At 42.2% G+C, this 15,349-nt stretch overlaps 2 protein-coding genes across 2 annotated transcripts in view; one reads left to right on the forward strand and one right to left on the reverse strand.

Annotated features, from left to right (window-relative positions):
- The window catches only part of rsph14 (radial spoke head 14 homolog), a 275,923-nt gene that overhangs the window by 164,069 nt on the left and 96,505 nt on the right, over positions 1–15,349 (reverse strand). The window lies entirely within an intron of this gene.
- The window catches only part of gnaz (guanine nucleotide binding protein (G protein), alpha z polypeptide), a 102,091-nt gene that overhangs the window by 23,067 nt on the left and 63,675 nt on the right, over positions 1–15,349 (forward strand). The window contains exon 2 of the mRNA XM_055656006.1: positions 14,052–15,256. Coding sequence (XP_055511981.1) covers positions 14,534–15,256 — 723 coding nt within the window. The 5' untranslated portion in view covers positions 14,052–14,533. The remainder of the gene's footprint in view (positions 1–14,051; positions 15,257–15,349) is intronic.

Genomic DNA, 15,349 nt, shown 5'->3' on the forward strand with positions numbered 1-15,349 from the left:
ACAAAGCATTAAGTACCCTTCCAGTCCAAAAAGCAGACATTATATTCTGCTTTTTGATCCATAGCTACTATTACATTATATATCACCTTCACTATAGCAAATGTCCCAATGCATTTCATGGAATTACTGTGAAATGGCTATATACTGAGCCACAAGAGAATAATTTAGAATATTGGACCAAAAGCTGAGACAACGAGGAAATCTTTAAGGAGCATCTCAGAAGGGGAGCAAGTAATAGAAGGGCATACTTTTTTTTAAACATTTATTTGTATATGTGATGGAGAGCCAGCATTTATTGCCTATCCGTAGCTGTCCTTGAGGAGGTAGTGATGGGCTGCCTCAATCTGTTGTATTCCCGAGTTGAGGACTTTCACTGGTGATATATTTCCAAATCAGGTTAGCATGGGACCAGGAGAAGGACTTTGTGTATGGTGGTATTCCCATACCCCTGCTGCCTTGCCTTTCTCAAGGAGGAAGCCTGCATTTCTAGCAATCTAGCTGGGGCTGATCTCTTTGCAAATCTGAAATCATCTACCCTCCAGTTAAAAATTTGTAACTATAGGCTCTTCCTTGTTTGTTTCATGATTGATCAAACATTAATGATACTACAATGAGGAGGTGGGAAGGATGGTTGGTTGTTGCTGGAATCAACAGAAGTTTGACAGGGGAGGGGGAGGTGGGGACGGGGTGATAGTAGTGACCAGAAATGAAAGAAGGTGCCAGAATGTGTGACTGTAGCCAGAATCAGGATGGGAAAGGAGAGTTACCAAATCTAGGAGAAGGCAAGTTGCCATAATCAGAAGCGGACAGAGTTTCTCTGTGTCTTCTATGAAAAGAGGCACAAAATATTTGTTTAATCTCCATACCATTTCTTTACTTCCCAGGGCAAGTGCTTATGTTTTAGTCTTTAAGGAACACATATTAACCTTACCTAATAGTTTTCTTTCTATACATCTACTGCAAATTTTGCAGTCTCGTTTTATGTTTCTCACTTTACACATACCCTACTTTCTCTTTGTCCTCCTTCGATGAATTTTGAAACTTGCATAATCCTCAAACGTACTTTTCTTTTGGCGACATTAAAACAATTATAACAATTGATGAACATGAGGTACCTGAATCCAGAGAATGGAAGAGAATTACCCAAACTGGGAAAAGGGGGGGAAATTGGCAATCTAGAAAAGAAGAGAGTTGTAAGAATCAGAAATAGAAAAAGTGATGCCTGCAGAAAGAGGCAGGGAAAAATGCTTGAATCTGGAGATTTGTCCAAAATGGAGGAATAAAATATTGTCAGATTGGGGAGGAAGTTACCAGTATTTGGTGAGAGGGAGAATATTGCCACAAACAGTAGATGAGGCGATTTGTTAACATCAGGAAGAGAATGTGAAGGGATTTTCCAGAATCAGCAACCAGGAAGATAATTCACAAAACAGAGTGAATTGAGAGAATCATGCCACCTCCTCATTTTAGAAACTTATTTATGATCCTAAATTTATAAAACTCTTATTAGTCCTTAATTTGTGATAACCAAAATATAAAGCTGAATATACCAATTTCATAATATACTTAATAACACAAAATCTTTCCATATTAGATAGTGAAATTACCCTTTGAGTCAGATAAATTTAGAAGCTGCTGATTGAGACTTCAATAAAAATTAGCATCATTAAAACTGCAACATGATCCAGTCACCATCAATCTCTGACCCACTCCAATTAATCAGAACCAGCAATGTTGTAATCAGTATGTTCCCGGGTATATTCAGGATCATGATATTATTCAGCGCATAAAATTAATCCAGTTTGGGAGAAATAAATTCAAGATGAAAGTGCAATGTATTCATACAAAACAATTCCTGATTGTATTTACTGCACATCTACTTGCTAACACAGAGGTCAAGCTGTCATCCTTACCCCAAACCAAAGACAGGTCTTTTATGTGTTAATTGATCCACAGCTCTTCCCTATTTTCGAAAAAAATACTGCAACATAGAATAATTTGCAGTTACTCTGGATCTATGTTGAATGTATCTATTTTTTATCCACTAATTTAACAGAGATTATATTGGATCCTATTTATTTTGGATTATTTAACTTGCCCACTACAATGGTGGGCAAGAAATGTCATGTAAGACTGTGATGTATGTGCTTTTTGACATCACAGATATCCCCTTATATTCTTTTAAATGAATTAATGAGGTTCAAATGTTACAACTTAATACACCAAGCAATACAAATTGTCATTGTTCATTCCCTACTCAGTCCAAATAAAGTTGCTCTGTCATACCCTTGATAGGAGAGAGACAGAAAGTTACAATTCTGCAATAACTGCACTTCTCTCTTTCCCACTTCCACTTAGTGCATCTCAACAAAAGGAGCATTACATTTTACTTTGATACCAGATTTGATTTCTTTGTCAACTTTGCATTCTACACGTTTCAATTTTAGTGGAATTGAGCATAAGAATATTTCTGTCATTTCATTAATTATGTTTTAGGTAAAACGCAAAACATAATGAGAATTATTCAATGGTGTCAGAATATAGGAAGGCAATGGCTATAAAGCTGCAACCTCATAGACTTTGGTTCAGCCAATTTGGAACATTGCATGAAGTTCTTCCATTACAGGGAGAATGTGAAGGCTTTGGAGAGTGCAGAAGAGGTTTACTGGAATGCTGTCTGGATTAGAGGGCATTAACTATAAGGAGATTTTGGACAAACATGGACTGTTTAATTTCGAATTTTGGAGGTTGAGGGAGACCTGATATAAGTATATAACATTATGAGAGGCATAGATAGGGTAGACAATCAGAACCATATTCCCAGGGTGGAAACGTCAAAGACTAAAAGGCATAGCGTTAAAGTGAGAGGAGCAAGGATCAATAGAGAAGTGCAAGTCGTTTTTTTTTTACAGAGTGGTAAGTGCCTGAAATGCACTACCAGGGATGGTGGTAGAGGCAGAAACGATTGTGGCATTTAAGAGGCTTTTAGAAAGACACATGGATATGCAGGGAATGAAGGGATTTGGGATATGGATCATGTGCAGACAGAGGAGATTAGTTTAACTTGGCATTGTGTTCAACATAGACATTATAGGCTGAAGGGTCTGTTCCTGTGATGTACTATGTTTTGTTCTATTGGTAGTGTCGTGTTATGCTTGTAATAAGGCTCGTACCACGACGTAAACAGAGTATATCTTTAATCTGTACAATAACAACAGCAACTGCAACAGCCTCGTGTAAGCCCAGGCCTCCCTCTCCCCCTGCCGACACCCTGGGTTTTCCAGACACAACCGGTTACTGGAGCCTGGCTTCTGGCAGGGTCCTAGTGCCCCTCTGCTCAGCCTTACTCTATTATTGCATAATACCACATCTCCCTTTCTTTGAGAACAAAGGGTGGACTACCTTTGTCTCTGCAGGTCTTAAGGGGTTTATTCTGCCCTTTTGCTGGAAGACCTGTCCCTGATCTAAGCATGCAAAATAGAAATAAAATAACTTACACGTTACCATACTGTGATCTATTCTTTCAGGTTTCAGGTAAATGTAACAGGTTTACAGAACATTTTCACATCACATTTCACTCTCTCTTTTTCTTTATTGTAGAAAACAGATCAATAAATCACAAATCAAGTCTCTTCGGCTTTCTAACCTCTCTCCCACACCTAGTCCGCACAGTCTCTGTGGTGGGGCCCTCTCCGCTGGGTGATGCTGTCACTGGTGGAGCTGGGTCTGGTGGAGCTGGCTCTGGTGGAGCTGGCTCTTCTCCCACCGGTGGCTCATCCGCGTCGACTACCTCACTGTTGGTCTGCAGCGGCACCAAGTGCTGCCGGTTCCTCCTCAGTGTGCCCTGAGGCACCTGGACGATATAAGAGCGAGGTGCATTGTGTGTAGATAGCACTTTGCCCTGGACTCGTGCATCGGTGATCCACACATCCTCCCCAGGTATTAGTGGCTCCAGATTTCTCGCTCCGTGCCTCTTGTCAAAGGATCTTGCGTCGTTCCACCTCTTCTCCCTTTCTTTGGCCCCCAGCGCGTTGTAGTCAGGCAAAACTGGATTCAGCAGGGTTGGAAGGGCAGGAACTGTAGTGCGTAGGCGGCGCCCCATCAACAGCTCGGCCGGGCTATAGCCGTTCTGTAGAGGGGTTGCTCTGTAGGCCAGCAATGCAAGATATGGGTCTGACGCCTTTGTTAGCAGGCTTTTCACGGTTTGTACAGCGCGTTCCGCCTCCCCATTGCTCTGAGGAAACCTGGGGCTGCTCGTGATGTGCATAAAGCCATACTCTGCTGCAAAGGATTTAAAGTGGCTACCTGAGAACTGGGGCCCATTGTCACTTTTAAGAAATTCACAAATTCCATGACGAGCAAATATGGATTTCAGGTGCACCACCACATCTGTGGACCTTGTGGGTGATAGCAGCGCAACTTCCACATATCTTGAGAAATAATCTACGACTAATAGATAAGTCTTGTTTTTCAGCGTGAATAGGTCAGCTCCCAAGGTTTGCCAAGCCCTGTCTGGCATCTCCGTTGGCATCAGCGGCTCTTTGACGTTCCTTCTCTCTTGGATGCAGGTTCTACATTTCAGCACCATGTCATTCAGCTGGCTGCTGAGTCCTGGCCACCATACCGTCTGTTTGGCCCGGCCCCTGCACTTTGTCACCCCCAGGTGTCCTTCGTGTAGTCTCTGCAGCACATCACCTTGTAAGGCTGATGGGATGACGAGCCTCGTGCCCCGCAGCAGCAGCCCATCGTGCACAGTCAGCACTGCTCTATCAGCCCAGTAATGTCTCAGCACTCCCTGCAGTTGGCTTTTGTCGGGCCAGCCGTCTGTGCAGTACTCCATCAGTGCAGAGCATGTGCTGTCTGCCTGCAGGTGCTCACGTAGGCTGCTCAGATAATCTCCACTGACAGGAATGTTGCTGATGACAGAGTCTACATAGATGTTGGTGTCCTCTGATCCCAAGGTGATGCCGTCAACCCTGCACACAAGCTGAAGCCTTTCTATGGCAGGTCTTCCCAACAGTGCAGTGTGGAGGTCTTTGACTACATAAATGTCCTCTATGGCTGTCTTGTTGCCTCTGCGCAGTGTTTCTCTGGCTACGCCCAGGACAGAGAGTGCATTGCCCCCTGGCCCAAACAATGGTCGTGTCGACACTGCCAGGCACTTCACATCATGCCCCCCTGTAATGTCATGGTATACCTCCGCTGGCATGGCGGTGACATCAGCACAAGTGTCTATTTTAAAGCACACTTTTTTTTGTCTCACTTGTAGCTGCACCGTCCACGGGTCTTTTCCAGCATCCACGGATCCCAGGAAAAAGCTCTCTTCTTCCTCTGTAGTGACAGCATTGAGAGATTTAGCACTGTTTCTGCACACTTTGCCATAATGTCCCTTTTTGCCACAGTTGTGACACACAGCATCTTTAGCAGGGCATTCCAATTTTCCATGCGAGGGCATTTTTCCACATCTATAGCAGGCCTTTGAACCTGGCTGCGGCTGTGTATTAAATTTATTTTTGCCTGGTGTTTGTGCTTGTGGCTGAGGCTTTGAGGGAAATTTGGGTTTTCTGTAGCTTTTAGCATGCACAGCATCAACATTTGAGCACTTGCTAGCACCGCTATTTTCTCCTCTTAAGTCAAACCGCTGTCGTCTAACTTCTTCAGACTGCCTTGTCTTTGTTATAGCAGTTTCAAGGGTTAGGTCTCTGTCTAGCTGTAGCTTTTCGGACAATGAGACGTTTCTCAGCCCAACCACTAACCTGTCGCGGATCAGCTCGTTCTGTAACTGTCCATAGTTGCAGTGTTCGGCTAATCCGTATAGAGCAGTGATGAAGGAATCCACCATTTCTCCTGGCAGTTGCACACGCTGATTGAACTTGGCTCTTTCATAGATAACATTCTTTTTAGGCACAAAAAATGCATCAAAGCCTGTCTTGACATCCGTGTACACCCTCCTCTCATCTGCAGTTAGCGTTAGCCCCTTTAGCACATCTTCTGCTTCATCGCCCATGCAATACACTAGCGTGTTCACCTGGTTTTCTGCCGACGTCGCGTTTAAATTGCTTGCAAGCCTGAAGCGGTTGAATCTCCTGATCCAACGCTCCCATTCTTGAGGCTTGGTAAAATCGAATGGCTCTGGAGGTTGTATTGTGAACGTAGCAGTTGGTGTAGGTTGCGCCATACCTGCCAGCTCGTCTCCTATTTCCCGCCAAAACGATACACCGTCCTCTTCTTCTTTAATTATTTTCTTGCTTACAAGTCTCCCAGTTCTGGCACCATGTCGAGTTATGCTTGTAATAAGGCTCGTACCACGACGTAAACAGAGTATATCTTTAATCTGTACAATAACAACAGCAACTGCAACAGCCTCGTGTAAGCCCAGGCCTCCCTCTCCCCCTGCCGACACCCTGGGTTTTCCAGACACAACCGGTTACTGGAGCCTGGCTTCTGGCAGGGTCCTAGTGCCCCTCTGCTCAGCCTTACTCTATTATTGCATAATACCACAGGTAGTTTGAACACAACAATGTCTGAAGAAGGGTTTCGGCCCGAAACGTTGCCCATTTCCTTCGCTCCATAGATGCTGCTGCACCCGCTGAGTTTCTCCAGCTTTTTTGTATAACCAATGTAAAATATAAGCTGAATTGCAAAATAACTGGAGTTATTTGTTGATCAGCCTAATAATTCAGCTAGAAAACTATTGACAGGAACTCAGTAATCACTCATTTAAAAAGGCATGGGTTAATCAAAGTGACCCAGTATGGACTTCAGCAAGTCAAACTGCGTCTAATTTGTTCAAATTCTTTCATCAGAGAAGGCTCATCAAGGTAGTGAATTTCATCCAGAAGTGGACTGTTGTGGGCAGAAATTACGCATTGTGGGCATTTTAAGAAGATGGAAAGAAGCCGGGTTTTTGGGTAGAAAACTTGTCCCCAAAATCAAAAAGCAAAGCGTCGTGCTCAAAGGAAGTTTATATAGGCAGGAGTGAGCCTTGTCATGGTGTATCCCAGGGCTATTTTTAGGCCCATTATTCCACGTGAGTTTTATAAATGACCCAGATTTGCGAATGGTGAGAGGTATTACAAATTTGCTGTTTTGCAAATAGTGAGAGATATTTTGTGATACAAAAGTGAATGGTGACTAGGGTGATTATGTTTCAGGATTATATCGAGGAGATGGTTAAATGAAAAGAAGCATGGAATATGGATCTTGACACAAATAAATTTGATGTGATGCACTTGGGAGCACTAAAATATAAAGGAGATGCGAGTTATGAAAATGCAAGTTATGAAAAGTAAAAGGCACATGACCATATTATATTCTGGAAGGTAGCCAACATCTATAATGGTTAAAGATATCACAAAGATTGTATCTATTTATATATAGTCTACAGAGGTTTGGAATACAAAACCATAGAGATCATGCTGGGATGCTAGTGAGCACTAGTTAGACATAAGCTAAGTACAGTGGATAATTTGAGGCTACATCACAAAATTTGGGCAGAACTCGGAAATTGTGCTGAGCAGTTTTACCAAGAACGAGGAGAGGTTGATGGTATCTTGCTTCATCGGTGGAAAAGAAATCTTTCTAGCAAAACTGTTCTTTTCAAATGAAGATGGAAAATGAAGTATTCCCATTTTTGCATATGTCAAATTATTTAATGAGGGGAAAAAATAAAATTTTACATTCGAGTGGGAGTACTGCATCAGCGGAAAGCATTTTCATCATTGTTATTGCACATAAGAATATTTCAATTAATTCTGAGATCCCAACCAGGTGAAAACATCAGGAAATCTCAGAGATACATTCGTGACAAAACATATGACAAAAAATACAGAATTCTCCTGCTTTGCTACCTTCTGCATGGGGAATTTCTGTGTTGGTACCAGTAGGTGGAAAAGTTACCAGATTGTTTTGAGATTGGTTCCGCAAGACTTTTACGTACAATTGATGCTCTTGGAAATATCTCTGCTGATATTCACAACATACTAAATGAAATAAATTATTACATTAAGCAATAACCCCCATAAGGGAGAAAGGAGTAGAGTATAATATTTACAAGGTTTGATGAGAAAATGTATGTGGGGTGTAAACACTTCTACAAATATGTTGGACCAAATGCTTTGTTACTTTCTATCTAATTATATCCAATTAAAAGTTGATTCTCATGCAGACCTCAGTGTCATCATACCTAACCTGTATGCCTCTAATCCTCTATTTGCCAATGCACGGGGTCAACCTCAAGACAAAAGGGAGGTGGACGTGCTCAGTGTAAATAGACATAATGCACTAAGTAACTGCACTCCTCAACCAGGAAAGTCGTTGCCCCACCCACCCCACTTTGGCAAGAAAGATTTGTGGCATGGTTGGACAGCAGATATTGTTAATATTCTGCTGGTTAGTTTATCAAAAATGAAACAGCACGTACTGGTCAAGAATGGAGTTGATGGTTGTTGGAACGAACATGGTTTAACCGATTAAATGACCCAGGAACATGACATGCTAAGGAGGATATTAGGTGTGAAATACAAAAGTTGTCAGAGTTAAATAATATATTGTAAAATTGATATCGTAGAATTTCCCAAGAATTATTTAGTGGAATTTGCATCTCTTAAAATGTTGACAAACTGAGGATAAACGAGTGGAGTTCTATGTATTGTTTCTTGGAAAGATAATCCAACCCATTAGGATGGAATTGGCTTGGGGAAATGTCTTGGAGAATCTTAGGAAAAATCTCCACCCTCCCAAACAGACTAATTGACTTGCCTGTTGGCTCCAACCGATCTGACCTCTTTGGTTTATGTCCTATCTAAAAGTAGCAACTTGCAGAGAATGATACACATATCATGTCCACCATTTATCCATGTCATTTTAGTGTGCTAGAGAAATGAAACATACAAGGAACATCACTCAAAAAAGAACAACAAGGAGATAATATATCCTCTGTATAAATGCTCATTTTTCCATGCAACCTCTATTGAAATATAGATTCTAACATATTCAGCCACTTAAAATTGCACTCCAAAAATCTCACATTGCTACTGTTCATTTGAGTTACTTTGAAAGGATTCTTCTGTTCCTAGGTTTTTGACATGTGCTGGCAAACATGTGGTAAACAAATGTTCTCCTGTCAATTATAATGACGTCAACAATGACCTGGAATTCACTTCATTTCAAGTTTATTCAGCTGCTGCTTCAGTAATATAGAATATTTTAACTTAACAGATATCAATATTAAAACAAAGATTATGAAAACAATCCTAATGTATATTAAGCTATAATAACCTTTAAGGGATGGCACATCAGCATCAATGCACAGTTTTAAAATACGTCTAAAATTGGGAGTAATCATAATTTCTCTATATTTCCACTGACCATTAAAATATTTTTTTTATTACACTGAGTGATTACGAACGATCACATGAACACACATGACCTGAGAGGGTCTCCAAGGCCCTGCCATATGACTGCTCAATTAACATCATTGGATATGGTCATTAATTCATGGTGCTGCAGGAATGTTCTCAGTGCAAGCTTATTCTCAGATTTTGTCAAGCAGTAAATGTTCTTCCAACTTGTAACACTTTTCAAATTCAGCAATAATAAACTGGAAAGCACAAAGAATTTCAGTTCAGACTACATCTAATAGTCCGGGCTGCTTTATTAGAGGGCCATTAATGAACTTAAATAATACGGAGGTGTCCTGCTTTGCTTGCGTAGCCTTACTAAGAAAGTGGAGAAAAACTATATATACACAGGTATATCAAATATGTTTCCGCTATACTGCAGGGCAGTAGTGGGAGTTCTCCTGGGATATACTCGCCAATTTTTCTTTTATGCAAATGAAAAAAGGGATGAAAAGATACAACCATATTTTTGTCCCTAGTGGGTACAGGATAGTGTAAAGGGCCTGTCCCACGAGCATGCGACCTGCATGTGGCAAGTGCGACCAAACCGGAAGCGGGGGCCGCGCGGAGGTCGAGTGATCCCCGTACAGGGCCGGTCCCACCAGCATGCGCCTGCATGCGGTGAGCGCGACCAAATCAGATGCGGGGCCACACGGAGGTCGAGTGAGTGACGTGAAGTTCGAGCGAAGTTTGTGGGAAGTTCGTAGCCCCGTGCGATGTCGGGACCAGCTCCGCACAACTCCATACGGCTCCGCCGATCGAAGTGAGACCGGCCCAGCGAAGCCGTACGGGTCAGGCGACCATGTTAGGTCGCGCTTGCCGCATGGAGTCGCATGCTCGTGGGACAGGCCCTTTAATGTGCAGGGATCGGCGGTTGGTGCGGACCCGGTGGGCCGACAGGGCCCGTTTCCGTGCTGTATCTCTAAACTAAACTAAACTAAACTAAAGACATTCGGGCAAAACGAATGAATGAATGCGTAAATGAATGAATGAATTATTAAATGAATGAATGAATCTATTCTTACACAAGGAATTTGCCTTAGTGCTCCGCCCACAAGTGACAACATGACATAGTGACAGTTAAGAATGATATATAAAACATTAAACATTAATAATATAACATTATTGATTAAACTTGTGAATTAAATAAAATATCAGAGCAAAAGGAGGCTACAGATTTTTGGTTATTGAGTAGTGCGACTACTCTTGGAAAAAAGCTGTTTTTATGTCTGGCGGTGGCAGCTTTGACAGTCTGGAGTCGCCTTCCAGAGGAAAGTGATTCAAAGAGTTTGTGGCCAGGGTGAGAGGGGTCAGAGATGATCTTACCCACTCGCTTCCTGGCCCTTGCAGTGCTCAGTTCATCAATGGAGGGAAGGTTGCAGCCAATAACCTTCTGAGCTGATCGGACGATTCGCTGCAGCCTCCAGATGTCGTGCTTGGTGGCTGAGCCAAACCAGACCATGATGGAGAAGGTGAGGACAGACTCTACGATGGCCGTATAGAATTGGACCATCATTGCCCATGGCAGATTGTGCTTCCTCTGTTGTGCCTTTTTGACTGCGGAGTCGATGGTAGCATCCCCCTTAAGGTCCTTGGAGATTATGGTTCCCAGGAACTTAAAAGATTCCAGAGATGTGGCTGTGGTATTGTTGATGGTGAGTGGCGTGAGAGGAGGGGGAGCTCTCCTAAAGTCTACAATCAATTCCACCGTCTTAAGAGCATTGAGCTCCAGGTTGTTGTGATGGCACCAGGACACCAGCTGTGACACTTCCTTTCTGTAGGCAGATTCCTCCCCATCCTGGATCAGTCCAATCAGGGTTGTGTCGTCCGCAAACTTGAGAAGCTTGACAGAGGAGTCACTGGAGGTGTAGTCATTGGTGTCGAGAGAGTAGAGGAGAAGGGAGAGTTTGCAGCCTTGCTGTGCTCTTATGCTGAGGGTTTGCGGGTCCGAGATGTGCTTCCCCAGCCTCACATGTTGATTCCTGTTTGTCAGGAAGCTGGTGATCCACCGACAGAGGGGTTCAGGCACAGTCAACTCGTAAAGTTTGGAGTGTAATAGCTCTGGCACAATGGTGTTATAGACAATAGAGAATAGGTGGATTCGGCCCTTCGAGCCAGCACCGCCATTCAATGTGATCATGGTTTATCCTCCCCTCCCCAATCCACCCCCCCCCCCCCCCCCCAACCAACCTGTGCTTTGTCCTTCCTTCAGTTTGCCTATGGCCCCACTCTGGTCCAGAACAGAAAGGGCAGTAATGGAATGGGAGGGGGAATTAAAATGGTTAGATCCAGCAGGCATTGTTCGGCGAAGTTTGGAGGAGTTGTTTGCACTCACCATCTTTTGAATGTCACCACTGCAAGGGAATTTCTGACTGAACAACAGAGGTAATTTAAGATGAGACATTGTATAGGTCTGACCTTTCATCTTGATGCACACTACAGAGAAGTGAGTACATTAAAATGCCACCACTATTTTTAATGAAAATATGTAATAAATAAGAAATAACTTTATTCAATTAACAGCTTTCACAGCCTTGGGGTTGCAATACCATTTGTGTCATCACATCACCATTGTGTAGGAAAATAGGAATTGATGTATCATTGATTTTTTAGCTGTATTGCAATGGGATGATCTTTTCAAAATTATTAATGCTCGAACATGGTTATTAAATTAGTTTGGTGCATTTGTCAAACAGAGGATGACTCAAACAACTGAAGAAGTCTGTATTACACACAATCAATGGCAACATTAACTAGTAATGTACAAAGCAAGGAAATAGACAAAAAAATAAAACACTGAAAAAGCAATACTGGCTAAATTCGCAGTTAGTTCAGGTCTTTGATCAATTTGATGCCATATTACATTCCCTGGGATTGTATTAATTGTATGTTGATCAGTCACTAATTTGCTTTAATTGTTTCCCAAATCAACATTGCAGGACTTCGACTTTAAATGTTTCTTATTTTGAGTGAGGCTGGAAGGCAATGCTTGTTTGCATTGCTGATTCTTCTTTTCAGCGGTTAACTCAGCTGGTTACACTCCTCTGTCCTGCTGTTTAGAAAGCAGTAAGCAGTACGAATGATAAAACTAGCCTGGTGAACGCAGTCAGCTGACGGGCCATTACAAGCTAATGGAACTGCCTGTGTTTTTGGCTGCAAGCTATGGCTAACTGGTTGGTTGCTATGCAGCTGACTGTTGTAAAATTTGAGCAATGGATTATTGAGCTGCTACTAGATATTATCATGTGAAATGCGTTAGGCATCATCACTACAACAAAGGCAGTATTATTCCAGAAACAATCTGTAACTTAATAAGTACACCAACTAGATTTTTTTGGATATGAGCATTTTTTTAAATTTCGAATGCCTATACCAGAGACAGACCCTCCCTGTAGCAGACCTTGACTGTGAGGTTGTTGCTGCGATATTGTATGCCAATTGTTTTTTCATTATTGATGTTTGCCTTGTCTGGCTGTTAAGGCACTGAAACTCTGCCATCTTTCAAGACAGAAAGAACAAAGATTATTGTATCAATTGAGCAGCAGGGCAGTATTTATGAAATGACTTAAAGCACGTTAGAAATGTAAACTTAAAGAAAAATGCATTTGCTGAGAAATTAAATCAACCAATCATTAAGATCTATATTGTGAATAATAGCACCTGACAATCTGAGAATCTCAACGCTTCCCACTCAGTTTAAAAATCAGTTAGCTCTTCGTTAACACAATACTTCATTGCAACTGCTACATTAACCCGCAAGGCTCAGCAGGCATAAAAGACGGCCACCTAATGCCGTTTCAATTTAGGAAAAACAGGGATTCTATTTAGTCCATTTTAACGAAGGCCTGAGTGGTAAACCACTGAAGATTTCCTGTCTAGGTGTATCAGATCTGTACTGGGGTAAATGAGAACATTTACCTGTGTTGTATCAAATTAAAGGAACGGTTCACTGGGACTTACAAGGAACATTATGACTTTCCCCACTTGATTGCCTCTTCCTTTCCAAAATCACCTCCCTAAGCTAGCCACAGTGCCATTCTAAGTCTTCCTATTGCCCAAACATTCTCTGCCGCATGCTTGCATAGTGCCACTTAATGCTTGTTTTAAGTGTCTGCAATAATGGCAGACCCCGCAGTTGGAAATAAAATCAGTCTGATGGTTGCATTTCACACTTGTCCTGGTCACCAGAAAACGGTTTAGAGTTACAAATACTTTTCTCGATCTTAAGTATATTTGACAAACCTTTCTTAGAATTTATTAATACTATGTAGACGTATCAAATTAAATTGGTAGGTACTTTACTATAAATTTAATTCAGCTATTAAGCTGGCAAATAACTGTGAATCGACACCTATATCAATCCAAGGCTGAATTGACAGTCCAGATTTATTACCTTCAGTCCGATTTTTGCAATAACCATAGCAAGCGTCTATTCAGAAGCATTCGATGAATTAGAGGAACCAGCCATAGTTCCATTAAAAAATATATATTTCTTTAGCTTTCAGGACGAGATAACACGTTTAAAAAAAAAAAAAAATCTTTACTGTAGGATTTGTAAATTTACAGCCTTTTTTTCTCCTGCAATTAGTCATTGTCAGTTTGGAATTCTGAAGAGAAATATCCTAATGATTCATTTGCTTTATTTGGCAGATACACTGCACACTGTTCAGGTTTGAAGTAAATAGAATCAGAAAACTGCAATTCCTCTGTGCTTGCTACATTCCCAAGACGGTGACAGATATAAGTGAGAGGGAACGGAGGCTTCACGAACATGCCTGTCATCTCTAGAAGGAATGGATACTGAATAATGATGTCCAGGTTGGACAGGGATTTAAGGACACAAACTACATTGCAGACAGGGAAAAGGCATTCCATCAACTGGAATAAGCCATCTTTCTTGCATATCGGAGGGGATTGCCATGAAATCTACTGAGTTGAGGACCTACCAGTGGTTGCTGCACTCCTTTGCTCACCCCTGCTGGGACTGACTGAATTGGTACTTGCCTGTTTGATCATCAGCCTCTGCTTTTACTTTTGTGTGAGGTGCACAGTATACCTGGCAGCCTACTGCAGCATCCAGCGCAGCTTTCAAGAAGTACAGTGTCCTTCCAGCCAACCACATCACAAGGAACATGGGATGTCGTCAAAGCTCTGAGGAGAAGGAGGCAGCAAGGCGTTCCAGACGGATCGATCGGCATCTCCGCTCAGAGAGTCAACGCCAGCGCCGCGAGATCAAACTCCTGCTGCTGGGCACCAGCAACTCGGGCAAAAGCACCATTGTCAAGCAGATGAAAATTATCCACAGCGGTGGGTTCAACTTGGAGGCATGCAAGGAATACAAGCCCCTCATTATCTATAATGCTATAGACTCTCTCACACGCATTATCCGCGCACTTGCCACTCTCAAAATAGAATTCCACAACCCAGACAGAGCCTATGATGCTGTTCAACTCTTTGCCCTGACTGGACCCGCTGAGAGCAAAGGAGAGATCACACCCGAACTTCTTGGGGTAATGAAACGCTTGTGGGGTGACCCAGGTGTCCATGAATGCTTCTGCCGGTCCAATGAGTATCACTTGGAAGACAATGCAGCCTACTACCTGAATGATCTTGACAGAATTGCGGCAGCTGACTACATTCCAACAGTAGAAGATATTTTACGTTCAAGAGACATGACCACAGGCATAGTGGAAAACAAGTTTACTTTCAAAGAGCTGACATTTAAAATGGTGGATGTGGGAGGGCAGCGGTCTGAACGGAAGAAATGGATTCACTGTTTTGAAGGGGTTACAGCAATAATATTCTGTGTGGAGTTAAGTGGATATGACCTGAAGCTGTATGAAGATAACCAAACAGTAAGTCAATGCCTTGTCTTTTTTCTTCTTTTTTTTTTAGCAGATCTTTTATATCCTTCATCGGCCTCTCATTGTTACTCTGCTTCATCAAGT

This window comes from Leucoraja erinacea, chromosome 25 (genome assembly GCF_028641065.1).
Source record: "Leucoraja erinacea ecotype New England chromosome 25, Leri_hhj_1, whole genome shotgun sequence".
In the NCBI taxonomy this organism is placed as follows: domain Eukaryota; kingdom Metazoa; phylum Chordata; class Chondrichthyes; order Rajiformes; family Rajidae; genus Leucoraja; species Leucoraja erinaceus.